This window comes from Hibiscus syriacus, unplaced genomic scaffold, assembly GCF_006381635.1.
Source record: "Hibiscus syriacus cultivar Baekdansim isolate YM2019G1 unplaced genomic scaffold, ASM638163v2 tig00016563_pilon, whole genome shotgun sequence".
NCBI classification, from domain to species: domain Eukaryota; kingdom Viridiplantae; phylum Streptophyta; class Magnoliopsida; order Malvales; family Malvaceae; genus Hibiscus; species Hibiscus syriacus.
Genome location: NW_024062387.1, coordinates 207,416 through 224,694, shown reverse-complemented (window position 1 = coordinate 224,694; position 17,279 = coordinate 207,416). Strand labels below are relative to the sequence as shown.

The 17,279-nt window shown below is 32.8% G+C and overlaps 2 protein-coding genes and 2 pseudogenes across 2 annotated transcripts; 1 reads left to right on the top strand and 3 right to left on the bottom strand.

Moving 5' to 3' along the window:
* The first annotated feature begins 4,264 nt into the window (after positions 1-4,264).
* LOC120208346 (transmembrane protein 230-like) lies at positions 4,265-6,091 on the top strand. Its single transcript, XM_039207645.1, has 3 exons — positions 4,265-4,418; positions 4,949-5,274; positions 5,855-6,091. Exons 2-3 carry the CDS (start codon positions 5,004-5,006, stop codon positions 5,932-5,934), a joined length of 351 nt encoding a protein of 116 aa, XP_039063576.1. The 5' UTR covers positions 4,265-4,418; positions 4,949-5,003; the 3' UTR covers positions 5,935-6,091.
* A 1,892-nt stretch (positions 6,092-7,983) lies between these two features.
* Positions 7,984-9,610, bottom strand: LOC120208365 (annotated as a pseudogene).
* A 916-nt stretch (positions 9,611-10,526) lies between these two features.
* On the bottom strand, positions 10,527-12,046 carry LOC120208364 (annotated as a pseudogene).
* Positions 12,047-15,613: 3,567 nt separating this feature from the next.
* On the bottom strand, positions 15,614-17,050 carry LOC120208389 (NAC domain-containing protein 92-like). The gene is made up of 4 exons (XM_039207676.1): positions 16,849-17,050; positions 16,472-16,749; positions 15,764-16,243; positions 15,614-15,728 (listed from the first exon to the last, which is right to left on the bottom strand). Exons 1-3 carry the CDS (start codon positions 17,033-17,035, stop codon positions 15,770-15,772), a joined length of 939 nt encoding a protein of 312 aa, XP_039063607.1. The 5' UTR covers positions 17,036-17,050; the 3' UTR covers positions 15,614-15,728; positions 15,764-15,769.
* Between the last annotated feature and the right edge of the window lie 229 nt (positions 17,051-17,279).

Sequence of the window (17,279 nt, the reverse complement as noted above, 5' to 3'; positions counted from 1 at the left end):
CCATATGTACATATCCACTAACAGCTATCCGTTACACGGGCATCACTATTCCTTTTCTTGGTTCCATCCGTCATAGAACTGGTACCCTTCCTACAGCATTTTCGGATCCGACGACGAGATCTCCTTATAGTCCTTATTCTTTCGGCAGGTGCTGATACACAACTCCCCATCAAGACTGTAATTTCAGAACCCTGGTTAACAGCAAATATCGTCTACAATGGATATGCCAGCCGTTTTTGCCAGAAGCCAAATTTACTGTAGAAAAGAGCGAACGACTTGCAGTTAACAGCAGACATCATCACATGATCAATGCAGGGATAAAAAACAAGTTTTTTAGGTGAATATAAATGGAACCATCGTGGTCATAATCATAAAAAATCCTTAGGTAAAGAACTCATGTCCGGCAAATATGAGGGGAATGACACGACCAAGTTCGAATAACACAGCATATTATCAAACAAGTATAGATTTAAACAACCAAGTTAAGAACCAAATATACAGTCCTCAATTTATCATGGGGTTTTTTTTAGCTTAAACCTGCCATGTTAAACAAAAAATCTAAAAGAGAAAAACAAAACAAGCCTTGAAAAAAAAATCCCCAAAAAATAATAATTTGAAAAAACTTAAGATGATCAATGTAATAAGAAACCAAATGTTTAAACATGAAGCAAAACCTCTTTGAAGTTTGAAGTTTAACCAGAGAGGTTAAGGAGACAAAAACGAAGAGGACAGAGGCCAACAGAAACAATGAAATCTGCCCCACATCAGAAAGTAACATGAAAGTAGGAGGAAAAGAACTTTTTGCTAATTTAATTATATAAAAAATAATTAAAAACTCTATTAAATTGGGAAATATTTGTTTTTCTATAGATGAAAAGAAGCAAAACAATGCTCAAACTTAAAAAATAATAATGCCAACATGATTTAATAACATATTTTATTTCTTAGAAAATGGCAAGGAAAAAAAATCGAAACTTTGAATCCAAAACTGAAATTTAGCTAATACATGATACACGCAGAACCAACCAATCATATATTCAAAAGCAAATACCTTTGCAAAAAAGGGGGGAAGAAAGCATTATTAAAGTGAATAATAAAAGTCAATGCTGCCAACTTCAAGTCTACAAGAAACGAGAAAAAAATGAATCTAAAGTAGAAATTACAGGGAAAAACTCAATTTTTATGAACAGAAAACTTCGAATGTGCTGAGGTAAAACAAACAAAAACAAATATCTTTACAAAGATGGGGGAAAAACAACAACGGTTGATGAACAGAAACACAAATATAATAAAATTAAGAGAAATGGAACAAATTCAAATAAAAGTTACCTTGATCGTTTTGTTTTTCTCTCCAGAAAAGGGATCTCTCTGGTGAGAAAAACAGACGAGGAACAATCCAGTTCGGGTCGGATCGGGTAGAAGATTGAAGAAAAAATATGCAAGTTCTGTGTGTGTTTTTGTTTCAAAGAATGAGAAAAATAAATAAAGAGATGATAGAATGTAACGTAGTAAGAATCTGGAATTAGTAGAGAAGAGACTTCATATGGCTAATTAAAAGCTCCTTTCTTTTACTCTTCCTAGTTTAGATTAGGGTAAACTGTATTAACAGTCACTAAACTTTCAGATAATTTACAATTTAATCGTAAAATATTCAAAACTCACATTAGAATTACTGAGATTTAAGATATTTTTATTTTAATCGCTTTGTTTACTAATTTGATGTGATACGTTTAAACTTAAGTTTTAAAGGTTTTCTGACCAAATTGCAAGTATCTTAAAGCTTGTGACTATTAGTATAATTTATTCTTTATATTGTGATAGGGATAGCGTTGTCTGATCGCCATTTCTAACCTTTTTATTTTTTCCCCTGGTAAAATTACAATTAGATGGACACGGTTTTGTTTTTTCTTCAGATTCTTGTATGACTTAAATTCAAAGTGATTGGTCAACGAACCTACAATTGTACTAGTAGAATCGTTCCAATTTTGGGGTAATTGCACTTTTACTCCTCAGCATTTTCCGTCTGCTGTAAATTCTTAATATTATACTCTTCGATTGATCCCTAATTACAAGTTTAATAAACTTGAACAATTACATCAAATTTGGTACGTTGTTTATTATTACGGTCTCTGAATTTTTGAGGCAATTTTGTTTCTTAAGCATTACTTGCCCGTTTGTTTCGATGAGTCATTGATTTCATTTTGGAAATTTGAAAAATAGGTGTTTAATACAATTATTAAACTCTAACAGATTTAGAAAGAAATAAAATATCAAAAACGGATCGTGTTTTATCATGTTTTTTATTTTCATTCAATTATTTGGGTAAATTTAGTGTTTGGTGCCTTGACTTGATTCCGTAATTCAAATGGGTAATTATATCTTATAAATTAATAGACTTCATTAGATTGCGTGTAATTATATCTTATGAAAATATCTAAAGAAACATAAAAATCAGTGGTCGGGAGAGAGTGTAACTACTACATCAACAATACACGTTATTATGATTGCTTTTACAATCACACTCTCAAAATTTAATAAAAAAATAAAAACTAATTTATTCTCTCTAAAAATTCTAAATTTGATTAATTATGTACATAGAATATATATATATATATATATATATATATATATCATTAATAGTACTCAAACTCTCTTTAAAATATGAAATTATCATGTTGACATGTTGAGCCCTAGGATGTTCAAAATTCGGTTTTAACCGAATTAATCGATCGAATCGAACTAATTTGATTAATTCGGTCGGGAAATGGTTAAGATTTTTTTGGATATTCGGTTAACGGTTAATTTGGTTCGAAATCGGTTAATTAATAGAATTAACTGAATTAAAATTTTAAATATTAAATATATTATATATAACATATGGGTTCAGCCCAAACTATTTAAAACCCAATTAATAATTTAAGATTTAATAACTTTTACACCTAAATCAATATTAATTAATTAAAAATTTTATATAAAATTTTTATTTTATAATTATATATTATTTGAATTAATTGTAAACTGTTTTTCTGAAATAAAAAATAAAAATATATTATATATAACATATGGGTTCTACCCAAACTATTTAAAACCCAATTAATAATTTAAGATCCAATAACTTTTAAACCTAAATCAATATTAATTAATTAAAAAAATTATGTAAATTTTTATTTTATAATTATATATTATTTAAATTAATTATAAACTATTTTTTTGAATTATAAAATATTTAAATTTTATATAAATTTGAAATTTTAAAAAAATCGATTAATTCGAAAATTAACCGAAATTTATTCGGTTCAGTTAATATTTTTTTTAAAAATATTCGATTCAATTAACGGTTAAAGATTTTTTTTGATTAATTTAGTTAATACTAATTCAATCGATTCGACCACAAAATTAATCGAATGAACAGCCGTTTTGAGCCCTATGATTAGTACATTTCCTAAGGGGAGAATGCATTTAATTGGTAATAGAGATAAGAACAGGAGTTCATTACGGATGTCCCAATGGTTTTGTCGTTTTATCTATTTTTATATGCTTTGTGTCGCATTGGATGAGGATACGTTGGTCCTTGTAGCTTTTTTTTGGTCGCAATTAGGGGTGTATTCGGTTCGGTTCGGTTCAGTTTTTTATCAAAAACAGAATCGAACCGAAATAAATGAGTTTTTAATATTTAAACCGAAACCGAATAGTTAAAAAACCGAAAAAACCGAAACCGGTTTTTCGGTTTGGTTTTTTTAATGGTTCGGGTTTTTCGGTTCGGTTCGGTTTATCGGATTTTCAATAAAAAAAATCACTTGAAACTATAAATTTTTTTACAAAAATTGCCTATTCGGTTCAATATGGAACAAATGGGTTCCATATGAAAAACCCGAACCGAACCGAATCAAAAAAATAAAGCCTTTAAACCAAACCGAAAACCGAACCGTTTAAAATTAAACCGAACCGAACCGTTTTACTCGGTTCGTGTCGGTTTTTCGGTTTTCTCAATTTCGTTGCTCAGCCCTAGTCGCAACTGTGCAAATTTCATACCTTTGAAATAGGTAACATTAACAATATCGGTCATACAAATTTTATTATATCTTAATCAAATATATTAACCTCCAACTTAAACAAACGTAATATTTTAACTAAAGTTTTTACTGGTAACACGACGCTTGCACTAAAGTTTTTAGGATTAAATTATGGACTTCTATTGCTAGTTAATGATATAGATAGTCTGCCTTTACAATGTCTAACAAAGGACTTATTCGAAACTAAAAGAACGTTGAAGGGCATTTACGTCATATGATGTTAAACAAAGGAAACCTCCAAAATCTCGCTTACGATCTTGAATATTTGCTTCGAAGTTGCAACAAGTTTGATTCTTTCTTCATTCGTTGTATAGATTTGCGATCGAATTTCTCCTATTCTCCTCTGTGAGTATTTTTCCCTCTCTTTATCGTCGTTGATATTTCTATATTTTCATTTTGTAAACAAATTATTAGAAACGATAAGATCTAGATGGAACTGGGTTTCTTGAGAAGTGAATTACGTAGGTATTTTAGTTTCTGGGTCATTTTAAATTCTATCGTTTATTGTATTTAATGGTTACCCAACTTTATATATAGGTAAAAGATAGGTTGTTTAATTCGGGAAAACTGAGGAAAATGGTTGTTTATTGATTTTATTTTGTCTGCTAAATCATCCATATAGAAAACTGCAAATTTGACGTTAAATAATCTGATTTGTATTGAATTAATTAGTATCAACTGCTAAATTTTGTATTTATTAAGCTTGGATCCTTGAATTTGGATGTTCGGTGGTGATCTGGTTGTGTGGTTTCTAAGCAATAATATATAGCTTTTTGTTCGTAAATACTATTTATTGGTTTATTTCTTTGTTTCTTTCGTAACTTCTTCATTTGATATCTGAAATGGGTGAATTTGTGACTTTTTTTTTTGTTTAGACGAATCTGGTTTAACGTCTAAGGATCCCAAGAGATAGTTGCGTGCTTAACTAATATGTCGTCTAGGCGTCATGTTCGTTACAGTCCTTTAGCCGTTGATGAAGACGATGATTATGTCGGTGGGAGGCGTTATGACCCGAGGTTTGATTATGCACCGAAAGCCTTCGATAGAGTCCCATGGAAATCCATTGCCCTTGCACTCTTTCTGCTTTGTCTAGGGTGCTTGCTTCTTTTTCTTTCTTTTTTCATCTTCACAGGGCATATGGGAGGAGAGCAATCTCAGGCATATGGCCTCTTAGTACTCGGAATTCTTACTTTCCTTCCAGGTATGCCTTTTAGTCCTCGCAATTCTTACTTGTCTTCAACTACACATGCTTTAAACTGGATGGTGTAGAAAGTATTTTTAACTGTTGAAAGGGGGATTTCATTTCACAGTTCAATGCATTTTGCATGGTTATGCTTAACTTGTTTCTGTATAACTGATGGTGATATCTTGTTTCGCAACGGTGAAATTACTCCGGTTTCTCCTCTCTTTTTGTAATGTATTGCTGCATTTTGGGAAGTTTTGGCGTAGGATAACATTTAGGTCAGTCAGACTCGAGTGTATGCGTTTAGCCATACATATTTTGAAGTTTTGCAGATATTTGAAGTGACCTTAGAGGCTGTATACCGATATCCATGTCTAGATATGCATCGGACAGGGGTGCGTTTGATCAAACGCTACTTATTTCATTACAACTGCAATTGAAACAAATATTCCTGCAATAGGCAGGCATTATGCACGAAATAGTGCATGACGGTTACAACTACCATTGGTGTTGCTGGCAAAGTTATCCTTTGCTATTGTCAAACATCGAAAGAGCTTGATCGACCGTTTTTTTATTGATCGGAATTCGTATGGTGCAGGATTTTACGAGACTCGGATAGCTTATTATTCTTGGAGGGGTGCTGATGGATACTCCTTTGCTTCCATTCCAGATTATTAAGAAATGATGTTCATCCGGTCTATTCATCCGCCTCCCCTTTAATCGAACGAAAGTGTGTTACATTATAGTTAAGACTTAAGAGCTTGATTAAAGCAAACCTTACAATGCTGTAAATACTTTAATTTTGAATTCAGTCGATTTGTTACTCAAGCAAAAATTGGCTGAAAACTTCCTTTAGTTTCGTTCCTCTTAGAGACGGGTCTCGTGCAAGTAATCGAATCAATTAAATCATCCAATTAATTGATCGTATCAATTAAGTCGTGTGCCACAACATAGACTGTTGTCGTTTGTCGTATATGGTGATCGTTGAACCCTGAATTTTACTATATAAGATCTACATCGATCTCCTTATTTGATTCACAAATTAGATTCCAGATAATGTCTCTCAAAACTCATGAAATCGTCCTTAAAATTTCGAACTTCTTCAACATCATCCACCTTCAAATGGACTCTTTATTTTTTTTTGTTATGTCCATCTCACAAATGGCAGCCTCCCAACTTCGAGAAGACTAAAACTCGAAATAAGTTTTCTTTTACAATTTATTAAGGGTGCGTTTGGTTCACGGAATGTAAGATTACCAGTGAGAATAAAAGATTATCAGGGAATAGGATTACCGGGAATGCTGTATTTTGTGTTTGGTTGGTTTAGTAGGAATGTAAGATTACCGTGTTTGGTTAAAGGAATAAAAGATTATTGGAATGTATATTTTACCAAATTGTCATTATATATTTGTTTTTTTAACAAGTTGAATTCTATTATAATATTACCATAATTAATTTATATATATATTTTAAAAAATTTAAATTCATAAAATTCATATTTATTTTTACAAAATTGAAAAGATAAACAGGTTTAATGAAAGGGTAAAATTTTATTTTAACCCCTGAATTTCATATAAAATTATAATTATAGACTTCTTTTGTAAATCTAAAATAGTTTAAGGATAAATTTGTAATTTAACCTTCGTAGAATTTTTATTATTGAACGACAAAAGAAGGATAATTTTGAGAGAAAAATTAAGGTCATTTTAGTCCAAAACACCGATAATCCAATAATACCTAAGCGAAGGAGTAATCACATTCCCGGTAATATACCCCAAAAAATCCACTGTTGGTAATAAAAGATTACCACGAATAAGATTATCGGCCAACCAAACGGGGAAATGAAGATTTCATTCCCCGGTAATGTTGTATGTTGTGAACCAAACGACCCCTAAATGATTGATTTGTGAATTTTTGAGATTAGAAGACTTATTTATAATCTTACTAATAATTGGATGACACATTATAATCTTACTAATAATTAGATGATTTGTGATGTAATTATCCAGTATAAAAATTATTAAAGAGATTTTTGAGCGACAATTTTTAATTCCGTTTCATTTTTAACAACGGACAATACATTTGTAACAATGAATAAATTAAGTAATTTATTTGCAACTCTTTAAAAGTAGGTAACTTATTTATAATATTATTAATAATTGAGCGACTTCTGTAGTTTATCTTATGAAATAATAAGGGTAAAGTACATAAATAGTCATCTGACTATAAGACATTACTTTGTTGATTCTCAAACTATTAAAAGTTACAAAATAATTCCTAGACTACAGGATGCTACTTCGTTGAGTCACTTGACTATTAAAAGTTACAAAATGATCATTTGATTGTTCATACGTTCAAAACTATATAGTGCAGTATTGCACGAGCATGGTATGTCGAAAGCTTATATGATACTTGAACCTTAAACTCTCTCTTTGATTGCAGCTTCATGGAGTGGATGACAACATTGGCAACAGCAAGAAAATTTTGACAGCTTTGTCTAGGAGGATGAACCGGAACAAGTGAATCATTACTATCATTATTACAATTGTTATCGTCACCTATCATCGTTGTTTAAACTTCAATCTTCTTAAATAGGTGACCTTCTGCATGTTCACCATCTTGGTTCATGATATAATTTTAGATAAAAATGTATACACTTCTTGTAGATTTTTATGTATACATATTTGGAAGATGATATTTTTCCAACGAGCATTGGACATTCAAGCATGCGAGAGGTACGGGTTCGATACCCCGCATCTCCACATCACATTTTGTGTTCCCTTATTTGAGAGCTTTAATTTGGCCTTACATATGAATCTAAACAATCTTCCTCCTCCTTCCAATGCAACACTTGAGTTTTTAAAGTTCGGTGAAGTTCCGGCGCTCGTTCTTGAATTTTCTATAATCTGCAAGCAGCCTATCGTCCATATTCTGGCTCATACTCTTAGCCATCTCTTCCATCACCTTTCAACGCCACAGTTCTCTTCAATTAGTTACCACGTTCAATCATAATTCACACAACGAAATCACGAGTATGGTGTTTGATGTACTTATTACCCCTTTCAAAAAACCGTCACGAATACCCGCCGGAATCAGCATAGCCGCCGGAGGATACACGACGCTGATGTTCATCACGGAGTCGCCCCTAATCTGGCTTTCGGTTGCCTCTCCTATCAGGGTATAACATTCCTTTCACAGCAAATGTGAAATACGATGGATCTATAAAATTATCGAGCCCTTGGAGTTGCCATCTTGTCTGCAACTCTCTCAAAGGAGATAAATGAGTCGTTCTGTGTACATAAAGTGTCTTGCGTGATCCAAACATAAGCATCCGGTTACTGCAGCAGCATTGTTAATTGAAATGTTTTTGCTTACAGTGTGAAATTCGAGGACTTTTGTGATATCCTGAGGAACTTCCGTCGGGTAACCTCTATCTTTTGATTTACATCCCAACCTGAAGTCGACCATGGGCCATATATTTTGAGCAAATAACTTAAATGGTACCATCTTAACCCTCCATTCATCCTGCATTAGTTCAACACAAATCACATCTGATTTAGGGCTTAAGGTGAACATTTGATAATGATACGTATACGTCGCTGATGGAAACAAATTTATCTCGTGGTTCATTCTTTCTGGTTTGGACTTCAAATCATGACCGGTGGATGCATAAAGAAGGATTACATACTGATCAAGAAGAGGAGGTACAGGGAGTTCCTCCATCAGATTTGTCTGATTCTGATAGTTGGTATCAGATCTAGGATTATTATATCTGTTCATTGGTTGACAGATTATACATATACGATTGTTATCGTCTGTCAAAGGTCATATCAAATACTTCTAGTGTAATATTTCCATACAACTTCTAAAAATCTTTATCGACAAAGATTTAGTAGTTCTTTAAAGATTTCTCCGAAGATATAACAATATATAAAGCAGATTACCTGATTAGCTGTTGGATACTATGATTTCCTGGAAACGTGGCAATGAAAGCTCTACGCCCATCTTCCAAATAATCATCAAACAATGCCTGTCTCAACTCATTAATCGTTCAGTTCGATCTACGTAATCACTTTTAAAAGATGATACGAATCTCATTATCCATAGTTATAACGTTGATTAAGTCCGAGGTTTGAATCTTGATATTATGACTTCGATGTTCTTTATACAAAAAAGAAGGAAACAAAAGGAAGTAATGGATTACCCGAGGAGTCTCGTAAAGGGGAATATCAGCAGACATTCTGGTGGAGGCCATTGAAGCTGCGGTTTCTTCAGCTTCACTTTCCCTTTCCCGTCGCTGAAATAACGGTCATAATATTAATAATTCAGTTGCAGTGGAACAACGCTGCTCACATTTTTGTTTTCTTCCCCTTGTAGATTCTAATGCAAAAAACACACTGCAACATCTTCCATTTATTTATATTTCATTCTGTATTTATATTAATTTTAAACTATTTTTAATTTCATTTTGTATTTATATTATTCTTTCCGTTCCTTTTTTATATTTAACATATAATATATATATATATAAAGCATTGAACAAGTTTGATATCTAGTAGTATCTAACATTTGGACAGACGTGGTAGATGAGCTGCCTTGAATCTGGAAATGGAGATTTTTTTTTAATAAATCTAAAATAAATAAAAGATAATATTTATTTTAAAAAAATCAACCTTTAATAACAAAGGGTTATATATATTTGTATACCCTATGTTTGAACCCGAAAACTCAAAGAATGATAATAAATCTCTTAATTACCGAAATTATTTGGTTCGTGCTACGTATAATTATTAAATAAGTTGAATTAAAATATAAAGAAAAAAATCTGATCACGTGGAGGTTTGGGTCTTGTACCCATCAAGCTTTACACTATTTAACTCTTAGAAAGGGTTATTTTTTCCATTCCTAAAAAGGAAATTAGGAGATTATAATTATATATTTAATGAATTATAGTAAATAATAACAAAATGTATACAAAATAGATTATTTGCAAGATATGTAATATCTTAAATATGAAAAACGTACCTTTACTTTCTTCATCAATTGATTTTATATAAAAAATAAAAATAAAAAGTTGATGCCAATAAACACTACAAGACAGACGACAGAGTACTGCAAAAACATAGAAAAATTATGTGAACTAAAGATGGTTGAAAACAGAGAAAAATGGCAGAGCTTAGAATGACAGCAATGGAAGGTTTTATTCTACATATTATAAAAAATGACAAAACACATTTATTATCACTCATGCAAAGCTTCTGCAGTGATTTCTAGGCATTAACTGGGATTCTGTGGCCCATTCTCTGAGCAAGCCAAGAGTGTTCTGGATCAGCGTCGATGAATTTATGTACTAGGAACACTTCTGCTTCTTCGTTGTTCAGTTCTTTCGACCAGGCCACTCGTTCGTTTCGATGCGCACCCGGTCCGAAACATCTGCAGTTTCAATCAAGGAAAACACCTCGGTATGAATCGTTTAGATTCTCGGTTGATCCTTCGAATAAACTCGTAATTTATCGATCCTGGGGATATACCTGAACTCGTAGAAGCAAACAGTCTTCTCCTTTTCTGAATCTTCCCGGTTATTCCAACCTTCGGTTTTGATGCATTTATCAATGAAAGTGAATGCAAAGAGCACCCTTGCAAAGGGTCCCATGGACGCCGCGTACCCTGGCTCTCCTTTGCCGGTTATGACGCATCTGCAACAATGTCACAAGTTGTTCACAGGAAGAACTGCAAATGATCATGGAAGTAAACGTTGTAATCGGATCGGGTTGTCTAAGGATTGCGGACCTCGGAACACATAAGCGGCCGTTTCCTTGGCGGTATTGCGTTTGTGCGCGGTTACGAAACCAGGTGACTTGCAGTGGTGATGACAATGCTCGAAGAGAGCTGTACTAGCTCCGAAAATGTAGTCCACGTTTCCTTCGATATAGAAATCTCTCACGAAGTGCCTTCTCTTGTGCAGGTAGAGAGTGTCCTGCAAATGTTATGTTAGTCATGAACCATTGAAATGCTATGTTATTTGGACTCGGACGAGAGTGTCGGATACTCGGATTCGAATGATCGAACGAATAGCTAATTAAGTACCTGTCACCCCAGAAATCTGCACTATAGAATGCACACCTATCTCCTGTCACCCTGACTGCAACAGCTTGGTGTGAACCCTGGAAGAAAGAAAAAAGAGTAATCAAATACCAATTATGTCTCATATTCATGTGTCCAATACGAGTGTTTAACATACGTAATTCGAAAATAAGCATGAAAAAGAAAGGAGAAATTTAAGATTTTACCTCTGGAGCACTATTCTCAAAAGAGACATTTTCAGAAATGAAATCGTCTCCTACCACCATCGCACTCCCGGAAGCAAATGTGCCTTTTCCGATCACTCTCATCCTTGAAAAAAGAAAAAAGAAAAAAGAAAAAAAGTTAGCCAATTAACAGTCATCAGACAAGGAAGAACAAAAGCAAGTCTTATATTATGTTAGAAGATAATGTCAAATATAACGATCTTACATGAAATTCATTACGGTCGGAAGTAGTCTACCAGGTGATGCTCGGTTTTAGTAGCCGTGTTGTCCCGCGTGAGAATAGTGTCCTCTGGTCGGACACCGACCAAGGTGATGAGGTTCTTTTCCTTGGGAATGAAAACGGGTTGCTTGTAAGCACCGGGTGAGATTCGAATGATTGTTCGAGTGGTGCTGTTGAGTGGAACGGCGTCTATGGCTTCTTGTACAGTTTTGTGGTCGGCGTTGCCGTCTTGGCACACCGTGATTACCTTCGGTTCGGCCATTGATCAGAAATCAGGAAACAATGCTCAGCTTGTACGTATGAAAATGTTGTGAATTCTGTTTATTATATTGTTAGCGGATGGTATCATATTTTTTGACTTTTTCTTGCGTTTTTTATGTTCTTAAATTTGGTCTTTATTCTTACGTTTTTTCAATTGTTAATTTTTTGTATCATCAGTTTTAGATGAAAAGTTATTAATTAATTAATCATAATCACGCTTTAAATACATATAATAACTAATATTATAAATGTTATTGTATATGTCACGTTTGTAAATCATTTTAAATTTCAACATATAATTAGAAAATGATAAATATTATCTTATAAATTGTAATCACCTATCGTACATAAATATAAATTTGAGCATGTGTTCGGCTCCCATTATAAGTATATATATTTTTTGTATTTTGTAATTTTAAATTTATTTTTGAGATACTTATCAAGATTAAATTTGTCTTTTTAACTGAATAAATATCATATAATTTATCCCTACTCGACTTTTTGCATTTATCATCATCAACCAAATTAATCTCAAAACTAAAAAGAATAACAATTAACGAAAATTTCATTTTCATTAACAAAAGATGAATTTTCTTAATTTGTATATCATTGACTTTGTATCATCAGACACAATTTTTTTTATCATGCCATATAAATCGTCTCGTTAATATTATCATAATAAGAACATTGACTTTATATAATTTAAGGAGAGATAAAATATTATTTTATAAGTGATATTTTGATATAATAATCAAACACGGATGATAAGAACATATTAAATAAGAAATTTTACTTGGGTTCATTTATTGTTAATATGTATAATCGAATAACCATAGCATGTTTATTATCACTAGGGGTGTAAACGAGCCGAGTCGAGCTCGAGTATTGCTGAGCTTGACTCGACTCGAAAACTCTGAAATAAAGCTCGACTCGACTCGAAAACTCGCGAGCTTAAAATTTTCAAGCTCGACTCGACTCGAAAACTCGCGAGCTTAAAATTTTCAAGCTCGACTCGAACTCGAAATCCTGAACTGAAGCTCGTGAGCAGCTCGAAAAGGCTCAAAATGAAAAAAAAAATCTTAAACTTAACTCGATTAAAGCCTCAAACTCGAACATGAACCTTAAATACATGAAATCTTACTGTATTTAAAAAAAACAATACATAAATATTAATATTAATATTAATTTATTTTTTTAAAAGAAAATATTAATATATTATATTTTCGAGCTGCTCACGAGCTTTTCGAGTCGAATATCGAGTAGCTCGTTTCAGCTCGTTAAGAACTCGAGTCGAGCTCGAGCTCGAGTCGAGTCCATTCGATCCGAGTATTTATCGAGCCTTGATCGAGTCGATCTCGAATAGCTCACGATCTGTCTCGTCTCATTTACAACCCTATTTATCACAATTGCACATGTAACTTTGTTGTTAATTACTATTCTTTGTTTGATGCCATTTATTGCTCATATGTCAAATTGAAAAAAATGCATTTGTTTATTAACACATTTGTACATATAATTTTATGAATTATTAATCTCACTTTAGATCGATCAATATTAACATAACCTAAATTAAACGTACAAAACCTATTATATTTTAAAATGAAATATATTTTATACAAATAATCATTTTAATATCCGACCATTTTCATTAAATTAGTCTCAAATTACATAATTATATCAATATTTAAAATTAATATTTTCATAATAATTACGAATCAAAGCCTTTTTTTTATTAAATTGGATATATATCACATGGCATCTAGGACATATTCTTTTTTTCAGGAGCAAAACATACAACTCTTTATCAGCACCAAACCACAATAAATCATGAATTTTAATTGGTAAAACATTCGTCCAATAAAATTAAAATATTAACATATTAATTTCATTTTTTTTGGGCATAGTGAGTCATGGGAATACAAGAGGTTGAATAAAGTCTTTTAATTTAGGCAAGGACGAGAGCAATATTTTAAGTTGATGAGTGAACTTGAATTTATAAAATTTTAAATGGTGAACTTGAACTTATAAAATTTTAGGGGACAAAAAAAGTTTTTTAGTAAAAAATACATAAAAAAAATTAAAACATATAGTAATTTTAAATTTTTAAGGGGAAACAGCCACTACCCACTCTCGTAAGTCTATCCGTGAGGAACGACAATAACCTAACATAGTACAAAGACAGTGGGAATAGCAGCCAAAAACACAAGGTTCATTGCATTTTGCATAAAAACAATCTAACAAGGGAAGTTCCGAAGTTTCTTTTAATCCATTATTAGCTACACAAACAATAAAAGAAAAAAGAAAATTTTGTTAAAATAGGACTTTAGCATGAAAGTTAAGAAAGAGGCCAAAGAAAACATATGATCAAATACCTTATCCATACTATACATATTTTATTAAAAAAAAACTCATTCATTTATAATCAGAAGAGATGAGAGCATTATTACGTTAAATCTTTAGATGTATCTTCATCAATTTTGAGTGAATATCATGAAAAAACCCAACCTGAATAAAAGAAAAAGTAATAAAATACGAACGATTTAATACTGATCATGTCGTACGGGTAGTTATTAGTCAAAGGAATTGACGATTTACTACCAACAAAAAAAAGGGAAGGAATGATTAACTCATCCCAAAGATCTAATAGAATCCAAAATCAAAATTAAAAACTTACACTGAAACATATTAAAGTTAAGTGGTAAAATCAATACAAAATCTAAAATTTAATGACTAATTGTATAGTTTATCCTATCATCCAGACATCACCGAACTTTAGGCATTGTATCATTTATACCGCTTGATTTTCAATTTTGTCAATTATAACACTGAACTTTAATTTTCGTTTTAAATATACCACTGGGTCATTAAATCGTTAACATTCGAATAAAAATGACGTCGTTTCAGTGAGGTGTCTACATCGACAGCCATCAGCCACATCATCATGCCTTTGACGATTTAATAATTCAGTGGTATAATTGAAACAATCAAAATTTAGTGCTATAATTGACAAAATTAAAAGTTCAGTGATATAAACAATACAACAGCTAAAGTTATATTTGATGTACTTTACCCTATTATTAATCATTGATGAACTCTTGGTTGGTGGCCTAACGTGACACAATCCATGGAAACAATGGGAGACATGATATTTGCTAACTAATCTACCAAAGAAGAGCAAAGGCCTAACCTCTCATTCTTTTTTCTTTCTTTCTATTTTTCAAACATTAAACCATACTCAAATTTTCGATTACAAAATAATATAAGTTTTGAATACTATTGATCATTTGACAATGAACACTCAATCACCTTGCAACGGTTACTAGTGCTCGAACCCATAACTTTAAGAACAATAACGATTCATTTAACCACTGAGATAAATTGGTTATTGTAAATTATCGATACATTCAAACTAAACTTATTTTAAAGATATATTCATATTCATCCCTCATTAAAAATTCGAATAAAATTGACTAAAATTTACAGTAGTTTTGTCTAAAAACAAATTTGGCATGCCAACATGATAGTGAAAATCTACAATGGCAATGAAAACCTTAAACAAAGTTTTTTTTTAACTACACACAACACATTCTTCTTTACTTTCCTACTGATGTTGAGAAATCAATCTATTCACACACAAATCTATATGACAGTAAGATTCTTGAATCTTGAAACTCTTCCAATCTATGTAGAACTCTTTGATTCTTTCTGCTGTTTAGCTTCAAATTCAATAATCCCAGAAGCAATTACCCAGGCCTACCGGTCCTGCAGCACATGAAGGATCTTGAATCATTTCGGCTGAATCCTGGGAAATATCTGGCTTCGAATCACGACTTTGGATTAGAATCCTCAATACAGACTGATCTTGAACCCAAAAATAATCCGGATACTGCAAGTTTCCGATGTTCGGGTTGGTTTGGTTGGCCTTGGTGGTGATATATGAGGAGTTGTGCAGAGAATTTGCAGAGGATGATGAAGAAGGTAGGAGGCAAGCGTCGAAGCTATCAATCATTTCATCCAGTGCTTTACAGTCGTCCATCGGGTCGGAGAAGCAGGTCACGTTTGACGTCTCGCCGATGACGACGGCTCTGGTTTCGCTGTTGCGAGGCGGTGAGGAGTCCACTAATGAAGGCAAACCTGAAATGTGTATTTTCTTTCCGTTGGGACTCTTTTGGAATACTCTACAAATAACCCAGTCGTTCTGAAAAGGAAACAAATTAAAAAAAAAAAAGTGAATAAACCATTGAAGGGACACCTGCAATATATAAAGGTAACAGATATTCTGAAATCGTTATTGTACGATCCAGTTATTCGTATCGACTATAATAACATCAGTATATTTACATATAAATGAAAATGTAACTGCAACTGTAATTTAAATCCACGAGTGTGGGAAATCGGATACAGAGGAAAACAGAGAGGTGATAACCTTGGCTGTTTTGGGGAGATTGAAAATGGAAAATTGGCCTTCCAAACGAAATTCATGCATGACCCAATTGGTTTTTCCACCTTTGGGTGCTCTCCCTTTGTAGAAAACCAAAGTTTTCTTCATCCCAACAAGTGATTTCCCTTTGAAAATGTCTTTATCTTTGCCTGTGGCTTTCCAGTAACCGGCATCGGTCGCCCTGTTTGTTCTCAGTCCAGTCGGATATTTCCGGTCCCTAAAGCAGAAAAAATACCACTCTTTCTCCCCCATTTTGGCTCTCCCTTTTTTCATTTCAACGAACACATGGAGAGCAAAAGAGTGAGCCAGAATCAAAATCTACGTTTATGAAAGATGGAATTAAGAAGACGAGAGAAACTTACAAGGCAAATCCCAAGGCTCACACTTGTTCAAATCAACCTCACCAATGGCGATACAAGAGTATAAGCTGTTGAGAACCTTCTTGGAAAGGTAGTGAGTTATCAACTCTTCATCGGTTGGGTGGAATCGAAATCCCGGAGGCAATTCCAGTCGAACATCTTCGTTCCTGAAGCTATAAATGTTCTCCATTCCAAACCCTCAAAAACCCTTCCTTTAGTGCCCGATTTGATGATCTAAACTACACTAAATGAAGAAAATTAAAGAAACCCAATGATCGCGAGACGAAGAAAGCAATGAACAAACAAGGTGGTGGCAATGGTGTTAAGAAGAAAAGGAAGTGGTGCGAGCAACAAGGCCATAAATACTGGGTTTTTAGGGAGGAAAGAAGCGTGGGTTGTAAGGCACTTGGTGGATAGTTTCAACTTTCAAACAC